The sequence below is a fragment of the Protopterus annectens genome, chromosome 3.part1 (genome assembly GCF_019279795.1).
Source record: "Protopterus annectens isolate FY-2018-M chromosome 3.part1, PAN1.0, whole genome shotgun sequence".
NCBI lineage: Eukaryota > Metazoa > Chordata > Ceratodontiformes > Protopteridae > Protopterus > Protopterus annectens.
The window spans coordinates 1,824,098,743-1,824,121,898 of record NC_056732.1 but is presented as its reverse complement, the minus strand read 5'-3'; the positions used below and the strand labels follow the sequence as shown (position 1 = coordinate 1,824,121,898).

The following is a 23,156-nucleotide window of genomic DNA, read 5'->3' as shown; positions in this document are numbered from 1 at the left end:
ACAAGTAACGTGTGATAATATATAGTGCATCTGTGGGAGTTTTAAAGAGGTTGGATAGTGGGTAGGGGAAAGGAGTTAGAATATGTCAGCCAGGTGCTAGGCAGTTACAAGTAACGTGTGATAATATATAGTGCATCTGTGGGAGTTTTAAAGAGGTTGGATAGTGGGTAGGGGAAAGGAGTTAGAATATGTCAGCCAGGTGCTAGGCAGTTACAAGTAATGTGTGATAATATATAGTGCATCTGTGGGAGTTTTAAAGAGGAGGTTGGATAGTGGGTAGGGGAAAGGAGTTAGAATATGTCAGCCAGGTGCTAGGCAGTTACAAGTAACGTGTGATAATATATAGTGCATCTGTGGGAGTTTTAAAGAGGTTGGATAGTGGGTAGGGGAAAGGAGTTAGAATATGTCAGCCAGGTGCTAGGCAGTTACAAGTAACGTGTGATAATATATAGTGCATCTGTGGGAGTTTTAAAGAGGTTGGATAGTGGGTAGGGTGAAGGAGTTAGAATATGTCAGCCAGGTGCTAGGCAGTTACAAGTAATGTGTGATAATATATAGTGCATCTGTGGGAGTTTTAAAGAGGTTGGATAGGGGGTATGGGAAAGGAGTTAGAATATGTCAGCCAGGTGCTAGGCAGTTACAAGTAACGTGTGATAATATTTAGTGCATCTGTGGGAGTTTTAAAGAGGAGGTTGGACAGTGAGTATGGGAAAGGAGTTAGAATATGTCAGCCAGGTGCTAAGCAGTTACAGGTAATGTGTGACAATATTTAGTGCATCTGTGGGAGTTTTAATGAGGAGGTTGGATAGTGGGTAGGGGAAAGGAGTTAGAATATATCAGCCAGGTGCTAGGCAGTTACAAGTAACATGTGATATTATATAGTTCATCTGTGGGAGTTGTAAAGAGGAGGTTGGATAGTGGGTAGGGGAAAGGAGTTAGAATATGTCAGCCAGGTGCTAGGCAGTTACAAGTAATGTGTGATAATATATAGTGCATCTGTGGGAGTTTTAAGGAGGTTGGATAGTGGGTAGGGGAAAGATGTTAGAATATGTCAGCCAGGTTCTAGGCAGTTACAAGTAATGTGTGATAATATATAGTTCATCTGTGGGAGTTGTAAAGAGGTTGGATAGTGGGTAGGGCAAAGGATTTAGAATATGTCAGCCAGGTGCTAGGCAGTTACAAGTAATGTGTGATAATATATAGTGCATCTGTGGGAGTTTTAAAGAGGTTGTATAGTGGGTAGGGGAAAGGAGTTAGAATATGTCAGCCTTGTGCTAGGCTGTTACAAGTAACATGTGATAATATATAGTGCATCTGTGGGAGTTTTAAAGAGGTTGGATAGTGAGTAGGGGAAAGGAGTTAGAAGATGTCATCCAGGTTCTAGGCAGTTACATGTAACGTGTGGTATTATATAGTAAATCTGTTGGAGTTTTAAAAAGGAGGTTGGATAGTGGGTAGGGGAAAGGAGTTAGAATATGCCAGGCAGGTGCTAGGCAGTTACAAGTAATGTGTGATAATATGTAGTGCATCTGTGGGAGTTTTAAAGAGGAGATTGGAGAGTGGGTAGGGGAAAGGAGTTAGAATATTTATGCCAGTTGCTAGGCAGTTACAAGTAATTTGTGGTAATATATAGTAAATCTGTGGGAGTTTTAAAGAAGAGGTTGTATAGTGGGTAGGGGAAAGGAGTTAGAATATGTCAGCCAGGTGCTAGGCAGTTACAAGTAATGTGTGATAATATATAGTGCATCTGTGGGAGTTTTAAAGAGGAGGTTGGATAGTGGGTAGGGGAAAGGAGTTAGAATATGTCAGCCAGGTGCTAGGCAGTTACAAGTAACGTGTGATAATATATAGTGCATCTGTGGGAGTTTTAAAGAGGAGGTTGGATAGTGGGTAGGGGAAAGGAGTTAGAATATGTCAGCCAGGTGCTAGGCAGTTACAAGTAACGTGTGATAATATATAGTGCATCTGTGGGAGTTTTAAAGAGGTTGGATAGTGTGTAGGGGAAAGGAGTTAGAATATGTCAGCCAGGTGCTAGGTAGTTGCAAGTAACGTTTGATAATATATAGTGCATCTCTGTGAGTTTTAACGAGGTTGGATAGTGGGTAGGGGAAAGGAGTTAGAATATGTCAGCCAGGTGCTAGGCAGTTACAAGTAACATGTGTGATAATATATAGTTCATCTGTGGGTGTTTAAAATGGGTTGGATAGTGGGTAGGGGAAAGGAGTTAGAATATGTCAGCCAGGTGCTAGGCAGTTGCATGTCCAGGAGTTGTTTAGGTGGGAAATAAGCTACAGTCTTGATTTGAAGTTGTTGGAGTGTGGGGGCCAGGCAAATTAAGGTGGAGTCATCAGCGTATTGAACCAGATTTGCCAGTGGGGTGGCTTTGAAAATATTATTTGTAAATATAGTGAAAAGTAGGGGTCCTAGGATTGATCCTTGGGGTACTCCTAGTTTTACAGAAAGTAGGGGGGAAAGGGAGTTTTTCCACTGAACAGCTTGTTGGCGTTGGGAGAGAAAGTCTTGAAACCATTATAGAATGGGGGTAGTTAGTTTTAATTCTGACAGTGATGTTATTAGTTTTGTATGAGAGACAATATCAAACACCTTTGATAAGTCAAGGAAAACTGCAAACACTAGTTGGCCATTGTTGCATTGCATATTTACTATGTTACTAAAATGGATGAGTGCAGTAGTAGTGCTATTGTTGGGACAGAATCCGTGTTGAGTTTTGGCAAGTAGATTATTGGAGAGGTGATGTGTTAGGACTTGGGTGTGGATACATTTTTCCAATATTTTAGTCAGTGGGGAAAGGATAGCTATAGGTTGATACTTTTTTAGGTCAGTGGAGTTGCCCCATTTGTGTATTGATATAATGTAGGAGATTTTCCAAAGAAGTGGCATCTTTAGTTCTGATCTTGATTTCTTAATGATTATAGAGACTGGGTAGGGAATGGCTTTGCCACTTTTTTTGAGCACTTTTGCTCACTTCCCAAACTAGTCAAAACCATACTAACCACTTTGTAAATTTATGTGTACTCGCTGGCCATTTTTTAAGCTTTATTTATTTTTTATCCTATTGTCTGCTTATATTTATAATTACAGTTTTTCTTGTATTTTGTTTCCTTCCTGGAAAGTTTGCTGCTGTGGCACTTGAGGAATAAACCTTTGTTGTACAAACTCTATTGTTTTATTATTAATTCTGTAAGCAGCTTACACCCTTAACCCCCTGCACTAAACTACTATTCTGAGTTTTGTTTTGGAAATCTTGCCTGCAAAAGAGAATAAAAGTTTGAAAATGTTGCATAAAAGGAGAACTGAAGATTCAGTGGAAAAATCCTTTGCATATGAGACTTGAGTAATCATTCCATGGAAACAAGGAATAGTTGCAATGGAAAAATGCCATGGAGGCTACCTTGGCATTAGTAACATATAACATTGCCTGGTGATCAAATCTAGATAAAGAGGTTGAAAGTATTTTTGAAGAATGTGTTCTATGCAAGACAGAAAAGTGCATAGACCAATGGGAATTTCCAGGGGAAGCTAGAAAACATTTCACACTGAGTTTTCAGGATTCTTTATGAATGGTACTTACGTGATTGTGGTGGGTGCACATTTTAAATGGCTACAAATATTCTGGATGACACAAATCCCATCTTAAGGTTTCATTACCTGTTTAATAATAAGAAGGCTAACTACTACTTATGTTTAACCTGAACATATGTTACCAAAAATGGACTCCACCTCACACTAACAATTTTTTCTTTTTTTAAACAAAACAACAAAACAGAATAATCCATTCCTGATTGAACTGGGACTAAGAGTAACAGCATACTAGCATACCTCAAGTATGAAGACAATGACTAAAGCATACCAGTATACTTCTAGTATGAAGACTGGGAGTAAGAACATACTAGTCTACTTTTAGTATGAAAAGTACAAACTGTTTTTTATAGTCATTCTCAAGCCACTTGGAAAGAACTTATAAAGGTAAAATTATTCTTTACTAGAAAAACAAATGGGAACGGAAAACTTAAACCATTTAAAAAACCTTCAGGAACTCTTATTATATTATTTTTCCTTCTGATTACTTATAAGTTACCCTTGTTTGGCCTCTAAGGTAGTTTCTGATCCAGTTCTGTTTGACAGTCTATGTCGCACTGCTGAAGTAGTTAAAATGACATTGGGGAGTGTGATACATAACCAAATATTACCAATGCACAGAAAAGAGTGATATGTTATAGATTGTATTACACAATTACGTAATAAGCTTTGCCTTACTATCAGGAGAAGTCAGTCTTTAGTTTCCTTCAGAATAATGTTGGTATGCATATGGGAAGTAGAAAATACCAACACCTAGTCAGTGAAATAATGAAAGGTAACAGGTTTTAAACTTGAACCTGTGAACCTATGAAACTTGTTTAGCAGTGTACAATAAATCATTACTGAGTAAACTGTTCAGACTTTAGAACATGATGGTGGCATCAAATTACAAACAAGAAATGTATAGTCACTTAGGCCTTAACTCAGTCCTTCCTTTCATATCTTAACTTTGGTATTCAGGGCAAACTGTATACATAGTTACCATATTGTTACCAATCAAATGATCAGCAGACTACAAATAATAACAGAGTGCAGAATGGGGGTGCTCTGCAAAACTTTGCCAACAAAATAAATTAACAGGCAATTAATAGGTTACAGATATGAAAAAATATTCTCAGTGGTGTCCCAACTCAACTACTATCCCGTTTGCCTTCATTATATCCCATTTAATTAAAGCATACTACATTTACTAAATATAATGGCTACATTCTCACCATTATTAACTGATATACAATGAAGCCTTCGTTTGGAACAGCCATCCTTCCTGACTCTATCATTCTGGCTTTTTGTCCTGACTCCTGACACTCCTAAGTTCAGAGTTTTTACATCATCTGCCTGTGTGTACTGTGATGTCACATGTCACGTTGAGACAATGACTAGCCCCAGAAACTGCCAGTTCTCCCAACCAGTGAACAAGCACGTCCTCTCAAATCAAGATAAAATAATCAGAATTCAGTACCTACATTTATTTATTTATTTAAGTTTGTTTAACATGGTAAGGTACTGATCTAAATGATAAATATCAGGCCAGCCTGGGTGATAACTAAAATATGAAGGTATAATACAAAGATACAAACGCAAAAGAAACAACAACAAAAATAGTCACAGTACAATAAGCAATGGTCTTTTATAGACTAATGTATGAGGGTATATGTGAGGGTACATATATGTGTAGATAGAAAGATATATAGATAGCTAGACAGATATATAGATGGATAGACAGATATACCCTCATGCATTAGAGTATATATGAGGGTATATAAATGCACACACAACCAACTTACAGGGAACCTGGAAAGCAGTTACTAAATGGCAACACCTCCGAACATGGGGGGATTGTGGGAAAGCCATGCCAGAAGGGTTCACTCTCTTACCAGTAGATATAAAATTAATAGTATTATTTCTTATATATGATACTGAGGACCCGCTCCAGTGAGTCTGCATTTGGGAAGAATTCCAAGCACCAACAATCAAATATGAAATTAACATGTCCATTATGGGGCGGCTGCCCTTAGTGACCAAGAAGTGTATGGTTTCAGATAACAGAATTCCAAGAATCACGAGGCTCCCAGGAAGGCAGAAGCTGCAAAGCACCAAAATAAACCAGATTCCGAGTCACTGTCTAAGCAAAAATACATGGTGAAGTTAAGAACTAATGAATATGTTATTGTAGCAAGCTTTAACAACATTGTTTCAATACAGAAGTCATTGCTGGAAGGCAACATTAAATGCTGTTATAAATATAGTTGGAGAAAGCTTGATTAGTATCTGCCTAAACTTTTGTCTGCTCCTCTCCCTTTTGGAATTCATTAGTCAAAGTCAAAAGTCAAAGTCAAAGTAATCTTTATTGTCATTCAGAAATCGTACAAGTGCAAAAACTGAATGAAATTCCGTGTCTCCGGACTCAATGTGCAGACAACATATAGTCTATTTTCACAGACATTTACACATGTAACACCTAGCTATCACATCATGGACATGTAGGTAGACAGACTAATATTGCTCATAATTAGAAACAGTTTAACACTTTTCAAACTGAACACTTACTTGCATGAGACTTTAGTATTGCACAGGTACTTGGTTAAGACATTGCATTGATCCTTGCACAGAAAGAGGCATTTGAGTACTGCACTGTGAACAATCTTGTATTGTACTATGGACCTTAGAGTACTGCACTACGGTTAATTTATGAATCTGCATGTATTGCACTGAAAGAAGAGATATTTTACTGCATTGCTACTGCCCTAGATGGCCTATAAGTTACAGTCATGGTGAATATTGCACTAAGTATTAGGGGAGACTGGTAGCCAGGTTCATGCATAATTTGAGCAGTTTCTACTGATCCAGTTGGACATCATGGAGTGTAGTTGTTACTAGAGTTCAGCACCCTGATGACATTAAGGAAGAAGCTGTTCCTGAATCTTGTAGTTCTGCAATGTATGCTTCGGAAGCAATTTTCGGATGATAGATGCAGGGACAGTCTCTAAGCAGGGTGAGTGCAGTCTTTAATTATTCCTCTGGACCTGCTCAGACATCTAGATAAGTACAAGTCATGTATAAATGGTAAGGTGGTCTTAATGATCCTCACAGCTATCTTCACCACTCTCTGGTAGGATTTGCGCTCAGAGGTGGAGCAGCTTCCATAACATACTACGAGGTTGTTTGTCAGGATGCTTTCTATTGTACCTCTGTAGAAGGTAGTGAGAACTGTTGATAGGAGATTTGCTCTCCTCAGCCTTCTTAAAACGTGTAGCCTCTGGTGCACTTTCTTGACTATGGCATTTGTATTTGTGTTCTAAGACAAGTCCTCATCGATGTGCACTCCCAGAAACTTTGTGCTTCTCACTCTTTCAACTGTTTCCCCATTGATGGTAAGGGGTGAATGCTCCTTGCGATTTTTCCTGTAGTCCACAATTATCTCTTTTGTCTTGTTCATGTTTAGTTCTAAGTTATTTCCACACCAGGTAATCAGTTGTTCCACCTCATCTCTATATGCTGTTTCATCATCGTTACTGATGAGGCCCACCATCATTGTGTCATCAGCAAACTTGATGATGTGGTTTGCATTGTACCTGGCTGTACAATCATGTGGTGAACAGCAAGGGACTTTGTATACAACCTCGTGGAACTCCAGTGTTAGGAGTGATGCTATCTGAGGTGTTATTTCCTATGCACACTTTCTGAGGACTGTCTGTGAGAAAGTCAAGAATCCAGTTACAAAGTGGAGTGTTGATGCCTAGTTGGAGTAGCTTCATTACCAGATGAAGAGGGATGACCATGTTAAAAGTAGAGCTGAACCAGAGTTTAAATTGTGTGAGGTAAAATTTGAGTTCAGACAAGCAAAGAAAGCAGGGCATGGGTTGATTTATGGCCAGTTCTAACACCACTTTTGGGAGAAGACATAAACTGAGTCTGAAGATCACATGATCTTTGTGAAGAACCAGGTATCTTTCTTACAGATAAAGATCTGAAGTTACAAGCTCCTGTAAGAAGAGGTAATGTTGACCAGGAAAAGCAACTTCCAAGAAATAAACTTCAATGTCATCAAATCGTCTGTCTCAAAAAGTGTATGGGAAAGCCTTCCAGTCACGCAGCTCAAATTGCAATGAAGGAAGGAATTCTTTAAGTAAGGGCAGAAATGCAGAACACCCTTAAGGAACTGCATGATTACATGATGCTTGACCATGTATCTTCCCACTCTTAAGGTCAAGATGGGTGAAATACCTGTCACCTACGCCATAGTTATGTGAATTACTGAGACCCATTTCACAGATGTTGACCCACTAAAGATCAGTTCCATATAGTTCTACACACGTGGTTCTTACAACTGGCAAAGAAGTATATATGCTTGATAGAAGGCTTCCAAATGGCTACCATAACCTCCAACACTGTAAACAGGATGTTTGAAGAAATACTGTAATCTATGACACAGGCCACACCCTGAGGTGGTGCCAGACATTGCATCAACCAGGTGGGACTTCTTCAGGAAGGTTTTCTGAACTGTCAGGGATCTGAAAGCCTGAAACCATGCCCTTCTTGGTTATCAAATGACAAAGATGATAAATACTTGTTTTTCTCCCTGAGCTTTGAGGCCCAGAATAAGATGAAATGGAGAAAAGGTATACGGAAATCTCTGCTGCGATGACAGAAAGAAGATTCTACTGTTATCTTCACCTTGATTACTGCATCAGGCAGAAGATGGAGAAGTATATTCTCCTGACTGGCATGATGTGGGGATACTGATTCAGGAACTGCAATGGATTAAGAAGGAGGAAGTAAAGACAGCTATGAAGAGGATGAAGAATGGAAAGGTTGTTGGTCCAGATGACATACCTGTGGAAGCATGGAGGTGTTTAGGAGAGATGGCAGTGAGTTTTTTAACCAGATTGTTTTACAAAATTTTGGAAAGTGAGAGGATGCCTGAGGAATGGGGAAAAAGCATATTGGTACCAGTTTTTAAGAATAAGGGTGATGTGCAGAGGTGTATTAACTACAGAGGGATAAAACTGATCAGCCACAGCATGAAGTTATGGGAAAGAGTAGTGGAAGCTACGTTAACAAGGGAGGTGATGATTAGTGAGCAGCAGTATGGTTTCATGTCAGGAAAGAGCACTACAGGTGCGATGTTTGCTCTGAGGGTGTTGATGGAGAAGTATAGAGAAAGTCAGAAGGAGTTGATCTGTGTCTTTGTGGACATAGAGATAGCATATGACAGCTGCCTATTCAGGAGTTGTGGTATTGTATGAGGAAGTCAGGATTGGCATAGAAGTATGTAAGAGTGGTACAGGATATGTACAAGGTAAATGTGACAGCAGTGAGATCTGCAGTAGGTGTGACGGATGCCTGCAAGGTGTAGGTGGGATTACATCAAGGATCATCTCTGAACCCTTTCTTATTTTCAATAACTCATACCACACTTTTTGGCCATGTAACCTGGACCAAAACATCAAAGGTGGTGGTGTGTCCATATTCATTAAGGATATTCACACCTCCAGGCTAGTTGCTCAGCATAATGCATCCGAGGTTATCCAAGTGCAACTAACTTTGGGCAAAACTGCAATCCAAACTGTAGCTTGCTACAGATCCCCACCATGCCCCAGGATTCCCAGTCCTCTTTTCTTGATGTACTGGAAAATATTAGGGTTCAACCAAACACCCTAATAATGGGTGATTTCAACTACCCCACCATTAACTGGGAAAACTACTCGTGTACCAACTCCTTAGCTCAACGCTTTCTAGAATTCATAAACTCCAATGCTCTGGATCAACTTATCCACACTCCCACCAGGGGTAACAATATCCTAGACCTAGTCATTACCAGCATGAGTGACCAGTGTTTCACACCTGAAGTCAACTCTTCATTGGTCCGATCTGACCATAAGCTAATCACCCTTGATATCCACATCCCGCCCCCACCCCCCAATAAGGAAACCATGGTAAAAAATTTCTCCAAAGCCAACTTCAGGCTTCTTAAGACAGAAGTGGTGAACTTCATGACACCCATGCAGATGGACAATACAGTTACAACTGCTGAATCCTACACAAATGTATTCTATAAGCACTTACACGAGTGCATGGATCGTGCTATCCCAAACAGAACCAAGATGTTATCCTCCAAAAAAAGGAAGCCAATCTGGTGGTCCCCTGCCATAAACAAACTGTACAACAGAAGGAAGAAACTGTTACAAAAGAGAGTAAAATCCCATGAGTGGAGGAGCTCCCTGGTCAGCCTCAGTAAGAAGCTGGGATCCCTTATAAGATCCTCCAAAGCTAGCTATGAAAACAAAATCACCACTAATTCTAAGAACAACCACAAAGCATTCTATAGCTATGTCAAGAATCTTGATGGCAACACTCAGATCTGCTCTGAGTTACAACACAAAGACACGGAAATTACAGAACCAACTGATATTGCCAACATCCTGGCAGATAAGTTCAGTGCTAGCTTTAACCCCCCACCCCCGAAAGGGCCCATATCTATACAGGAAGAATGCAGAGTCCCTGTAATCACAACTACGCAGGTAAAATCTGCACTCTCTAAAGCCAAAAACTCAGCATCCATGGGACTGGACAACATTGCAGGCTGCGTTTTACATGAACTTCCGAATGAACTGGCTCCCCACTTAAGCACTATGTTCAATAATAGCCTTGCATCAGGCTTTGTGCCCATTGAATGGTGCACAGCAACAGTTATCCTACTCCACAAAGGGGAAGCCACTACTGATCCTGGGAACTATCGACCTATTAGCCTGATAAGCCTGGTCTGCAAGGCCATGGAACGTATCATCATGGAACTCATAAACAAAGACATTGGTAACCTCCAAACTCTGGATCCCAACCAGTTAAGGTTTGTGAAAAACAGATCATGCATCTTGAACCTGATCGACTTCTTTGAGGCAGTCACCAAAGCCGTAGATGAGGGTAAGGTGGTTCACACAGCCTATCTTGACCTTGCCAAGGCTTTCAACACCATCCCCCATTCTGGAATTATAACTAAACTCACTAAACTAGGTATAAATCCCTACATCACAAGATGGGTTGCCAAGTGGCTCACTGACAGAACCCACACTGTAAAAGTTGCAGACTCCAAATCTGACCTCAAAGCAGTGACAAGTGCAGTACCACAGGGTTCCTTCCTGGGAACTCTTCTGTTTGGTATCTACTTCTCTGAAATACAGGCTAACACAGAAGACCTCTGGCTAATGAAGTTCGCAGATGACTTGCAAACTAGGAGCCATAGTCAAGTCCCCAAATGATGTGGACATCCTACAGAAGGGCCTCGCTGAGACAGATGCCTGGTGTCAGAGCCATGGCCTCAAGCTCAATGCCAAAAAGTGCATTGTCATCCCCTTTGGTAAAAACTCTGTACTTATGAACTACCACATAAAAGGCAGTCTACTTAATGCTGAATGTATTATGAGACCTTGGGACCCAGGTGGACAGTAGTCCCTCCTTTGATAATCACATCGCCACAGTAGTCAGGAAATCCTTCTATGTGGCACACCTCATAACAAAAGGGTTCTCATCCAGGAAAAAAGAGGTCATTGTTCCCCTATACTCAGCACTCATTAGACCCATTATAGAGTACAATTCCCCTTTTGGAATGTACCTCACAAGACATCTGCAGCAGCTGGAAAGGCCACAGAAGTACCTCACAAAGAGGATTACTGGCTTCAAACAGATGCCCTACACTGACCATCTCAAAAAACTCCAGCTTTACTCTGTAGCATATCGCCTACTCCGAGTAGATCTTTGCCTAACATATAAAGCTATGTTAAACCCAGAGCTGTTGGACATGCTACACCTAAAGAAATCCCAATCCCTCAGAGCTACATGGTCTAAGGATCTAAACCTTTTCACCACAATAAACAGGACATGCTGGAGGGATAGATTCCTGTCCCAGAGACTTCCCATACTCTGGAACAAGCTACCCATCTATGTCAAGCAAAGTTCCTCATTAGCAGTCTTCAAGAGAAATCTTGATGAGTGGATGAGAAATTGGAAATACACCCCGGGGATCACTTCTGTGGCTCTGTTCGACAGGGGCACAGGAAATGAACTTTCTTGGGTGGCGTAAGCCAGGGAACCTTGTTGGCTAGGCTTACTTAGGCCCTGGGCCGATAGCCTAGTACCTACCTATGAACCTATGAATTATTCCCAAGGTCCTAGATATGCACTACATTTTCATTTTGTGGTGGTGTGCTGTGTACATAGTATGAGGGGTTATGAGCAAAATGTGAGAATATTACACAATTTGGCATTTAGTTTGATCCCATTTTTAGTACAATAATAGTATACCAAGGAGAGTTAATGCCAGAGGGTTTAGGTGGCAGAGGGTGACTTAACAACAACAATCCATTGCAGAGGGTGGCTTAACAACAACAATCACCAGTTTGCAGTCATCCGCAAGCTTTGTTAGCCAGAGGTCTTAGCTGTTTGTTTGAAGGCCTGAGAAGTGAAAGCCAAAAAGGAGATGTTCCAGTACGGAGCCCTGAAGGACAATACCTGTTAATTTCATACATTCTGGTGAGGCTCCTGCAACTCTCACTGCATAGGGTATGTCTTTTAGCCAGTTTGATAGCCAACTTACCACACTTGAGTGAATTTTTAATACATTTTCTTCTATATGATGCCAGCATGGAGAATGGTGTTGAAGGCCTTGGTCAGGAGAAGATGCACCATTTGTATTGCACAGCCACAGTCTAAAGACTCTGTAACCCTTTTAAATACATTTTCTAGGTTCAGTAGACAGGAACTACTCTTCAGAAGGACAAGTTGTTGGGGAGGTCAAGTCAAATAAGATTGTTGATATCACAGTAAATGAGTCAGTTATAATGTGTTCTGTTACTTGTAAGAGTAATGGGTCTTTGATTTACATATTTTAACACCACCATTACTGAGGTTTCTCATGACATGCATCAATAACCAAGCACAAGTCGAATAGCTAAAGACTGGGCCTGTAAGGGCATGTTTAACACTATTCACTATGAGACCAATGACATGCATCAGTAACCAAGGACAAAGCCAGTAGCTAAGGACTGGGCCTGTAAGGGCGTGTTTAACACTATTCATTACAGGACCAATGACATGCATCAGTAACCAAGGACAAAGCCAGTAGCTAAGGACTGGGCCTGTAAGGGCATGTTTAACACTATTCATTACGAGACCAATGACATGCATCAGTAACCAAGGACAAAGCCAGTAGCTAAGGACTGGGCCTGTAAGGGCATGTTTAACACTATTCATTACGAGACCAATGACATGCATCAGTAACCAAGGACAAAGCCAGTAGCTAAGGACTGGGCCTGTAAGGGCATGTTTAACACTGTTCATTATGAGACCAATGACATGCATCAGTAACCAAGGACAAAGCCAGTAGTGAAGGACTGGGCCTGTAAGGGCGTGTTTAACACTATTCATTACAGGACCAATGACATGCATCAGTAACCAAGGACAAAGCCAGTAGCTAAGGACTGGGCCTGTAAGGGCGTGTTTAACCCTATTCATTACAGGACCAATGACATGCATCAATAACCAAGGACAAAGCCAGTAGCTAAGGACTGGGCCTGTAAGGGCATGTTTAACACTATTCATTACAGGACCAATGCATCAATAACCAAGGACAAAGCCAGTAGCTAAGGACTGGGCCTGTAAGGGCGTGTTTAACACTATTCATTACAGGACCAATGACATGCATCAGTAACCAAGGACAAAGCCAGTAGCTAAGGACTGGGCCTGTAAGGGCATGTTTAACACTATTCATTACAAGACCAATGACATGCATCAGTAACCAAGGACAAAGCCAGTAGCTAAGGACTGGGCCTGTAAGGGCATGTTTAACACTATTCATTACGAGACCAATGACATACATCAGTAACCAAGGACAAAGCCAGTAGCTAAGGACTGGGCCTGTAAGGGCGTGTTTAACACTATTCATTATGAGACCAATGACATGCATCAGTAACCAAGGACAAAGCCAGTAGCTAAGGACTGGGCCTGTAAGGGCGTGTTTAACACTATTCATTACGAGACCAATGACATGCATCAATAACCAAGGACAAAGCCAGTAGCTAAGGACTGGGCCTGTAAGGGCGTGTTTAACACTATTCATTACGAGACCAATGACATGCATCAGTAACCAAGGACAAAGCCAGTAGCTAAGGACTGGGCCTGTAAGGGCATGTTTAACACTGTTCATTATGTGACCAGCTATTCTGTCAGGCCCAATGAAGGAGGCATTTTTGATCTTCATTAGTACACTAAATAATGCTTATGAATGCTTAGAAATATTTTGGGATTAAGGGATTCAGGTATTTCAGGGCTGTGAATCGAAGTTTTGGGGTGAAGTTGTCACTAAATCTATTTCAAAGATATTAAGAATGTCAACTGGATCAGAGTAGGAGGCATGATTTTTAATACATTCAGAGCAATACAGGGTATTGTTTTTTAGTTTTTTAACTCAACTAAAGAAGGATTTATAGCTATCTTTAGCTTCACAGACCAGCCTAGGTTCATGGTCTCATTCATCGGACCTGTTTAATTTATAGTAGAAGACCACCAGGTTGGTGTGTTTTTGAGTTTGCTTCGATATTTGGTTCTGTTAGGGACTGTTAGCTCAATGATGGGGTGAAGCTCCTTAGCGAAGCTCACTGCTGTATCACGGTCAGGTGCAGTCAAAAGTGAACTTTGTTGTTTCATCATACAGTAGGTTGAGGTTTATAGCCTTTAAATTCAGTGGGATTTGGTATGGGGGCTTTTATGAGTTTAAAGAGAAGGTTACAAGTGCAAGATGGAACTAAACACTTCCATCCCTATGAGGACTAAAAAAAGAGGATAAAGAAGTCATTGGCTTCATTGTAAAAGAAGAATAAATTCAATGGACCTTATAAGGAACTCAGTCTGAGCTAACCAGAAGTGCTTTTTATTACCTGCTTGGTCTGTGATTGGAATTTTTTTTTCTAGGACAGAACTTTAAACAGTTTTAAGACACATTTAGAATCCAAAAGTCTTCCATGATAGCCAACCAGTCTGTGATAAGCTGTGAGTGCCACGTGCAAGGTCAAAGCTGGACTATAGCCTGAGCTGTGGCTGGTTGGAGAGGCATATTTGACCTCTTGGGAGACTTCATTGACACAACAAGGGTGTTACAACCATCTAATGTCTAAGTGTCTTGGCTTTTAGTGAAGAGGTTTGTTTTTCTTCTTTAAGGATTAGTCTGGTCTAGAAGAAGACAGCAAAAGATGAATGGTGGAAGGGTCATAGAAGCCGTGTGCTACAGTGTGAACCTGCATTCTCTTTTGATGATTGTCAGTAAAATCCTGGAGGAACAATTAAAGAGACTCTTCCTCCCAAACAGGAGATCAGAACAGCATGCCATCGCTCTTCCTTAACCTAGGAAATCCATATCCAAGTAATCGTATGCAGGCACCTAACTAAGCCTGTAGCTGTAGTGACAGTGTCAGAATGGCCAGTGTAGCACGGAACAAAAAAGTAGCCCAAAGTGGATATTGTAGACAGGGTTTTAATCAGCTGATATTACTGCCCAGATTCAGGAAGAGTTTTAGATATTTCCAGCTTCAGATCCACCATAAAGGACAAAATCCAGACAGATGATACGGAGAGATAAATTCATTACTATACAGAGGAGATCTAGATAGTAGAATGATTTAAGCCCCAGTATGACAGAAGAGAACACTCTCTTATCCACAATGTCCAAGGATTTGACCTTCATATTGGGTAGCAGGATGGCAGGCACTGTGTTCTCTGGGATATCCTGAACCTAAAGGCTTACAGAGGAGTGCACTCTATAGAGACTTCTCAAGATCTCACTTCACTCAACTGATATATTCTAGAAGGCTCCAAGACTCCTGGAAGCCAGTAATTCTTTTTTGCCACAAACAGGCTCATAAAATTGACTATTTTATGCAGGACCTGTTTCTTTCAGCAGAGTGCAAAGAATAGTATTGGCACATCATGATAACTGCACACTAAACTTTGCTGTTCAGTTTTCAGAAGAATCATTGTGCTTTATCATAAAACAACAGATTCCGTTTGGCCAAAAATCTCAAGCAGTACATTAAATTAGCTATGAAAGCAAAATACTCCCCTTTGCCTTACCACAAGCATACTCCTTTCCCCATAAAAGAGTTAGGATTCCTTTAATGTTTTGTAACTGTTTCTTGATATTTTAACAAATTTTCTTTTACCAAGATAATAACATTCACATTTCTTATTTTATATAATCAACTAGATGAAGACATGCTAATTTCTCTACTGACACACTAAGTCAACCATCCCCTACTATGACTAGTTGCTGATAATGATAGAACCACAGAATACAACGCATTCAGGACATAATTCCCTATCAACCAACTACCTGCGTACTTCCACTCTACTGGACGACTGAACACAAATATTCTTAACAATGATACAGGGTGTCTAACTACATTCCCTGTCACTCAGTCATGCTCACTGGACTCTTATTCTGTTCCTGAAATTGCTGCTTTCATGTGCTAGCTCTACGCATAAATACTCTACCATGTTTTGCAGAATTGCTCACTCTACTCATCATTACCACACCATGTTTTGTAGGACTGCTCACCCCCAGTGCTTAGACCACACCATGTTTGCAGTACTGTTCACAACCAGACTTCAGTACCACACCATGTCCTACAGTACCGCTCAAGCCCAGCCTTCAGTATCACACTATGTTCTTCTGCACTGCCCAACCCCAGCCTTCATTACCAGACCATGTTCTGCAGTACTGCTCACCCCCAACCTTCAGTACCACACCATGTTTTGTAGTACTGCTCACCCCCAACCTTCAGTACCACAACATGTTTTGTATTACTGCACACCCCAGGCTTCTGTACCACACCATGTTCTACAGTACTTCTCACCCCTAGCCTTCATAACCACACCATGTTCTGCAGTACTGCTCACCCCAGCATTCAGTACCACACCATGTTCTGCAGGACTGCTCACCTCCAGCTTTCAGTACCACATCATGTTATGTAGTGCTCCTCACCCCCACCCTTCAGTACCACACCATGTTCTGCAGTACTGCTCACCCCCAACCTTCAGTACCACACCATGTTCTGTAGTGCTGCTCACTCCCAGCCTTCTGTACCACACCATGTTCTGCAGTACTGCTCACACCCAGCCTTCAGTATCACAACATGTTTTGTAGTACTGCACACCCCCAGGCTTCCGTACCACACCATGTTCTACTACACTGCTCACCCCCAGCCTTCAGTACCACACCATGTTCTGCAGTACTGCTCACCCCCAGCCTTCAGTACCACACCATGTCCTGTAGTGCTGCTCACCCCCAGCCTTCAGTACCACACCATGTCCTGTAGTGCTGCTCACCCTCACCCTTCAGTACCATACTATATTCTGCAGTACTGCTCAACACCAGCCTTCAGTACCACACCATGTTCTTTAGTACTGTTCACCTCCAGCCATCAGTACCACGCCATGTTCTGCAGTACTGCACACAGCCTTCAGTACCACACCTTGTCCTTTAGTACTGCTCACCCCTAGCCTTCAGTAACGTACCATGTTCTATAGTACTACTCACTGCCAGCCTTCAGTACCGTACCATGTTCTATAGTACTACTCACTGCCAGCCTTCAGTACCACATCATGTTCTGTAGTACTGCTCAGCCCAGCCTTCAGTACCACACTATGTTGTGTTGTACTTTCTCACCCCTAGCCTTCAGTACCACACCATGTTCTGCAGTACTGCTCACCCCAGACTTCAGTACAACACCATATTCTATAGTACTGCCCACCCCCAGCCTTCAGAACCACACCATGTTCTGCAGTACTGCTCACCCCAGCCTCCAGTACCACACCATGTTCTGTAGTACTGCTCACCCTCAGCCTTCAGTACCACACCATGTTCTGTAGTATTGCTCAGCCCCAGCCTTCACTACCACATGATGTTCTGAAGTACTGCCACCCCCAGGCTTCTGTACCACACCATGTTCTACAGTACTGCTCACCCCCAGCCTTCAGTACCACACCATGTTCTGTAGTACTGTTCAACCCCTGCCTTCAGTACCACACCATGTTCTGCAGTACTGTTCACCTCCAGCCTTCAGTACCACATCATGTTCTGTAGTCCTGCTCACCCCCACCCTTCAGTACCACACCATGTTCTGTAGTACTGCTCACCCCAGCCTTCAGTACAACACCATGTTCTGCAGCACTGCTCTCGCAGCCTTCAGTACCACACCATGTTCTGTAGTACTGCTGACCCCAGCCTTCAGTACCACACCATATTGTATAGTACTGCTCACCCCAGACTTCACTACCACACCATGTTCTGTAGTAGTGCTCACCCCAGCCTTCAGTACCACACCATGTTATGCAGTACTGCTCATCCCCAGCCTTCAGTACCACAGCATGTTCTGTAGTACTGCACACCCCCAGCCTTCAGTTCCACTCCACATACTGTAGTACTGCCCACCCCAGCATTCAGTACCACACCATATTCTGTAGTACTGCTCAGCCCCAGCCTTCAGTACCACACCCTGTTCAGCATTGAATACCACACCATGTTCTGTAGTACTACTTACCCCCAGCCTTCAGTACCACACCATGTTCTGTAGTACTGCTCACCCTTAGCCTTCGGTACCATACCATGTTCTGCAGTACTGCTCACACCAGCCTTCAGTACCACACCATGTTCTGTAGTACTGTTTACCTCCAGCCTTCAGTACTATGCCATGTTCTGCAGTACTACTCACCCCAGCCTTCAGTACCACACCATGTCATTTAGTACTGTTCACACCCAGCCTTCAGTACCACACCATGTTTTGTAGTACTGCTCACCCCCAGCCTTCAGTATCACACCATATTCTGTAGTACAGCTCACCCCAGCCTTCAGTACCACACAATGATCTGTAATACTGCTCACCCCAGCCTTCAGTATCACACCATGTTCTGTAGTACTGCTCACCCCAGCTTTCAGTACCATACCATGTTCTGTAGTACAGCTCACCCCAGCCTTCAGTACCACACCATGATCTGTAGTACTGCTCACCCTCAGCCTTCAGTACAACACCATGTTCTGTAGTACTGCACACCCCCAGCCTTCAGTACCACACCACATTCTGTAGTACTGCTCACCCCAGCCTTCAGTACCACACCATATTCTGTAGTATTGTTTAGCCCCAGCCTTCAGTACCACACCATGTTCTGTAGTACTGCTCATTGCAGCCTTGAATACCATACCATGTTCTGTAGTACTACTTACTCCCAGCCTTCAGTACCACACCATGTTCTGTAGTACTGCTCACCCTTAACCTTCAGTACCATACCATGTTCTGCAGTACTGCTCACCCCAGTCTTCTTTACCACACCATGTTCTGTCATACTGTTTACCTCCAGCCTTAAGTACCATGCCATGTTCTGCAGTACTATTCACCCCCAGCCTTCAATACCACACCATGTCATTTAGTACTGCTCAACCCCAGCCTTCAGTACCACACCATGTTCTGTAGTACTGCTCACCCCCAGCCTTCAGTACCACACCATGTTCTGTAGTACTGCTCACCCCAGCCTTCAGTACCACACCATGTTCTGTAGTACTGCTCACCCCAGCCTTCAGTACCACACCATGTTCTGTAGTACTGCTCACCCCAGCCTTCTTCAGTACTACACCATGTTCTGCAGTACTGCTCACCCCAGCCTTCAGTACCACACCATGTTCTGTAGTACTGCTCACCCCCAGCCTTCAGTACCACACCATGTTCTGCAGTACTGCTCACTCCCAGCCTTCAGTACCACACCATGTTCTGTAGTACTGCTCACCCCAGCCTTCAGTACCACACCATGTTCTGTAGTACTGCTCACTCCCAGCCTTCAGTACCACACCATGTTCTGTAGTACTGCTCACCCCCAGCCTTCAGTACCACACCATGTTCTGTAGTACTGCTCACTCCCAGCCTTCAGTACCACACCATGTTCTGTAGTACTGCTCACCCCAGCCTTCAGTACCACACCATGTTCTGTAGTACTGCTCACCCCAGCCTTCAGTACCACACCATGTTCTGTAGTACTGCTCACCCCAGCCTTCAGTACCACACCATGTTCTGCAGTACTGCTCACCCCAGCCTTCAGTACCACACCATGTTCTGTAGTACTGCTCACCCCAGCCTTCAGTACCACACCATGTTCTGTAGTACTGCTCACCCCAGCCTTCAGTACCACACCATGTTCTGTAGTACTGCTCACCCCAGCCTTCAGTACCACACCATGTTCTGTAGTACTGCTCACCCCAGCCTTCAGTACCACACCATGTTCTGTAGTACTGCTCACCCCAGCCTTCAGTACCACACCATGTTCTGTAGTACTGCTCACCCCAGCCTTCAGTACCACACCATGTTCTGTAGTACTGCTCACCCCAGCCTTCAGTACCACACCATGTTCTGTAGTACTGCTCACCCCAGCCTTCAGTACCACACCATGTTCTGCAGTACTGCTCACCCCAGCCTTCAGTACCACACCATGTTCTGTAGTACTGCTCACCCCAGCCTTCAGTACCACACCATGTTCTGCAGTACTGCTCACCCCAGCCTTCAGTACCACACCATGTTCTGTAGTATTGCTCAACCCCAGCCATCAGTACCATGCCATGTTCTGCAGTACTGCACACAGCCTTCAGTACCACACCATGTCATTTAGTACTGCTCAACCCCAGCCTTCAGTACCTCACCATGTTCTGTAGTACTGCTCAGCCCTAGCCTTCAGTACCATGCCATGTTCTGTAGTACTGCTCACCGCAGCCTTGAATACCATACCATGTTCTGTAGTACTACTTACCCCCAGCCTTCAGTACCACACCATGTTCTGTAGTACTGCTCATTCTTAACCTTCAGTACTATACCATGTTCTGCAGTACTGCTCACCCCAGTCTTCTGTGCCACACCATGTTTTGTAGTACTGTTTATCTCCAGCCTTCAGTACCATGCCATGTTCTACAGTACTACTCACCACCAGCCTTCAGTACCACACCATGTCATTTAGTACTGCTCAACCTCAGCCTTCAGTACCACACCATGTTCTGCAGTACTGCTTACCCCCAGCCTTCAGTACCACACCATGTTCTGCAGTACTGCTCACCCCAGCCTTCAGTACCACACCATGTTCTGCAGTACTGCTCACCCCAGCCTTCAGTACCACACCATGTTCTGTAGTACTGCACACCCCTAGCCTTCAGTACCACACCACATTCTGTAGTACTGCTCACCCCAGCCTTCAGTACCACACCATGTTCTGTAGTATTGCTCAGCCCCAGCCTTCAGTACCACACCATGTTCTGTAGTACTGCTCATCGCAGCCTTGAATACCATACCATGTTCTGTAGTACTACTTACCCCCAGCCTTCAGTACCACACCATGTTCTGTAGTACTGCTCACCCTTAACCTTCAGTACCATACCATGTTCTGCAGTACTGCTCACCCCAGTCTTCTGTACCACACCATGTTCTGTAGTACTGTTTACCTCCAGCCTTAAGTACCATGCCATGTTCTGCAGTACTATTCACCCCCAGCCTTCAATACCACACCATGTCATTTAGTACTGCTCAACCCCAGCCTTCAGTACCTCACCATGTTCTGTAGTACTGCTCACCGCAGCCTTGAATACCATACCATGTTCTGTAGTACTACTTACCCCCAGCCTTCAGTACCACACCATGTTCTGTAGTACTGCTCACCCTTAACCTTCAGTACCATACCATGTTCTGCAGTACTGCTCACCCCAGTCTTCTGTACCACACCATGTTCTGTAGTACTGTTTACCTCCAGCCTTCAGTACCATGCCATGTTCTGCAGTACTACTCACCCCCAGCCTTCAATACCACACCATGTCATTTAGTATTGCTTAACCCCAGCCTTTAGTACCGCACCATGTTCTGCAGTACTGCTCACCCCAGCCTTCAGTACCACACCATGTTCTGTAGTACTGCTCACCCCAGCCTTCAGTACCACACCATGTTCTGCAGTACTGCTCACCCCCAGCCTCAGTACTACACCATATTCTGTAGTACTTCTCACCCCAGCCTTCAGTACCACACCATGTTCTGTATTACTGCTCACCCCAGCCTTCAGTACTCCACCATGTTCTGTAGTACTACTCACTCCCAGTCTTCGTTACCACACCATGTTCTGTAGTACCGCTCACCCCCAGCCTTCAGTACCATGCCATGTTGTGCAGTATTGCTCATCCCCAGCCTACACTACCACACCATGTCTGTAGTACTGCTCACCCCACAGCCTTCAGTACCACATCATGTTCTGCAGTACTGCTCACCCCAGCCTCCAGTAACACATCACGTTTTGTAGTATTGCTCACCTCCAGCCTTCAGTACCACACCATGTTCTGCAGTACTACTCACACCCAGCCTTTATCAAAAAAACAGGTTCTGTAGTACTACTCACCCCAAACTTTAGTACCACACCATCTTTTGGATTACTGCTCACTGCTAGACTTCAGTACCACACCATGTTTTGCAGTACTTTTCACCCTCTTCCTTCAATACCACACCAAAATCTTTGACATGCATTTTTTTGATTTTTACCAGCTATTTTTCTTCTACTATTCATCTTTTCCCAGGCTTTAGCAGCTATTTTTCCTGATTACCACAAATCCCAATGTCAGAAAATAAAGACCTGAAAAATGGTCGCAGAAAATACAACAAGCAGACTTAATAAGAGTATTGTACCATTTTGTAGCAAAGGCCTTCTTCATTCTGGCTCAGTAAATGACATTAGGATTGGTTGCAGTCATATTCTTTGCTGGACTGCTACAGCAAACCTTGCTTGGTACAGACCATCATCTACTTGCTTAGACTTTAATTTACAATTAAAAGAAAACTTTAAAGACTTCACCTTCTGATCAGCTACTTACTGTCAACACTGTTATCAAGAAGCTGCATTTTTTGTATCACCATTCCTTCTTTGGTGTCATCAGATAGAAATGTCTTTCCTTTCTTTATATATAACCAAAGGTGGTCCATTGGGATGTTAAAGCCTGCAAATAAAATCAGCAGAAATTGTAGTTAAAAGAAATTCTTCAAAGTGTTTTGCATGTTTAAATGTTTTATTAATAAACACTTGAAGAACAATGACAATAATATACAGGCCAGAGAAGAGGAACATTCCATCAACAGCCATGGATAATGACTGCCATCTTCTGCAGACAGGTTATTTATTTATTTATTTTACATTTGTTAACCAGGAAAGTCCAACTTGATACAGGTCCATTTTCAGCGGAGGCCTGGGGAGAAAAGCTCCAAATATAACGAGTACATGAGAGAAAAATATAAGCAAGTATGTAAGAATACATTTGGGCATGTTTATGTTTATTTTCCATATACCTACATTTTGTAACTTTACTTTCTCTTTCAATGTGAATATCACTGTACGTTTTCTGCAACATGAGGCATAGAAGAAATATCTTCAGTATATTCAGTACATTCTCTTGGACTAACATTCAACTGCTTGGCCTTAGAGGAAGAAATACAAAATTCTGCTATAACTTT

General features: G+C 42.8%; 1 protein-coding gene across 1 annotated transcript in view; it reads right to left on the bottom strand.

Moving 5' to 3' along the window:
• LOC122798709 (zinc finger protein 2 homolog) overlaps positions 1-22,644 on the bottom strand; it is a 101,593-nt gene extending 78,949 nt beyond the window's left edge. Inside the window, exon 1 of the mRNA XM_044067804.1 lies at positions 22,523-22,644. Within this exon, the coding sequence (XP_043923739.1) occupies positions 22,523-22,631 (109 nt within the window). The 5' untranslated portion in view covers positions 22,632-22,644. The remainder of the gene's footprint in view (positions 1-22,522) is intronic.
• Between the last annotated feature and the right edge of the window lie 512 nt (positions 22,645-23,156).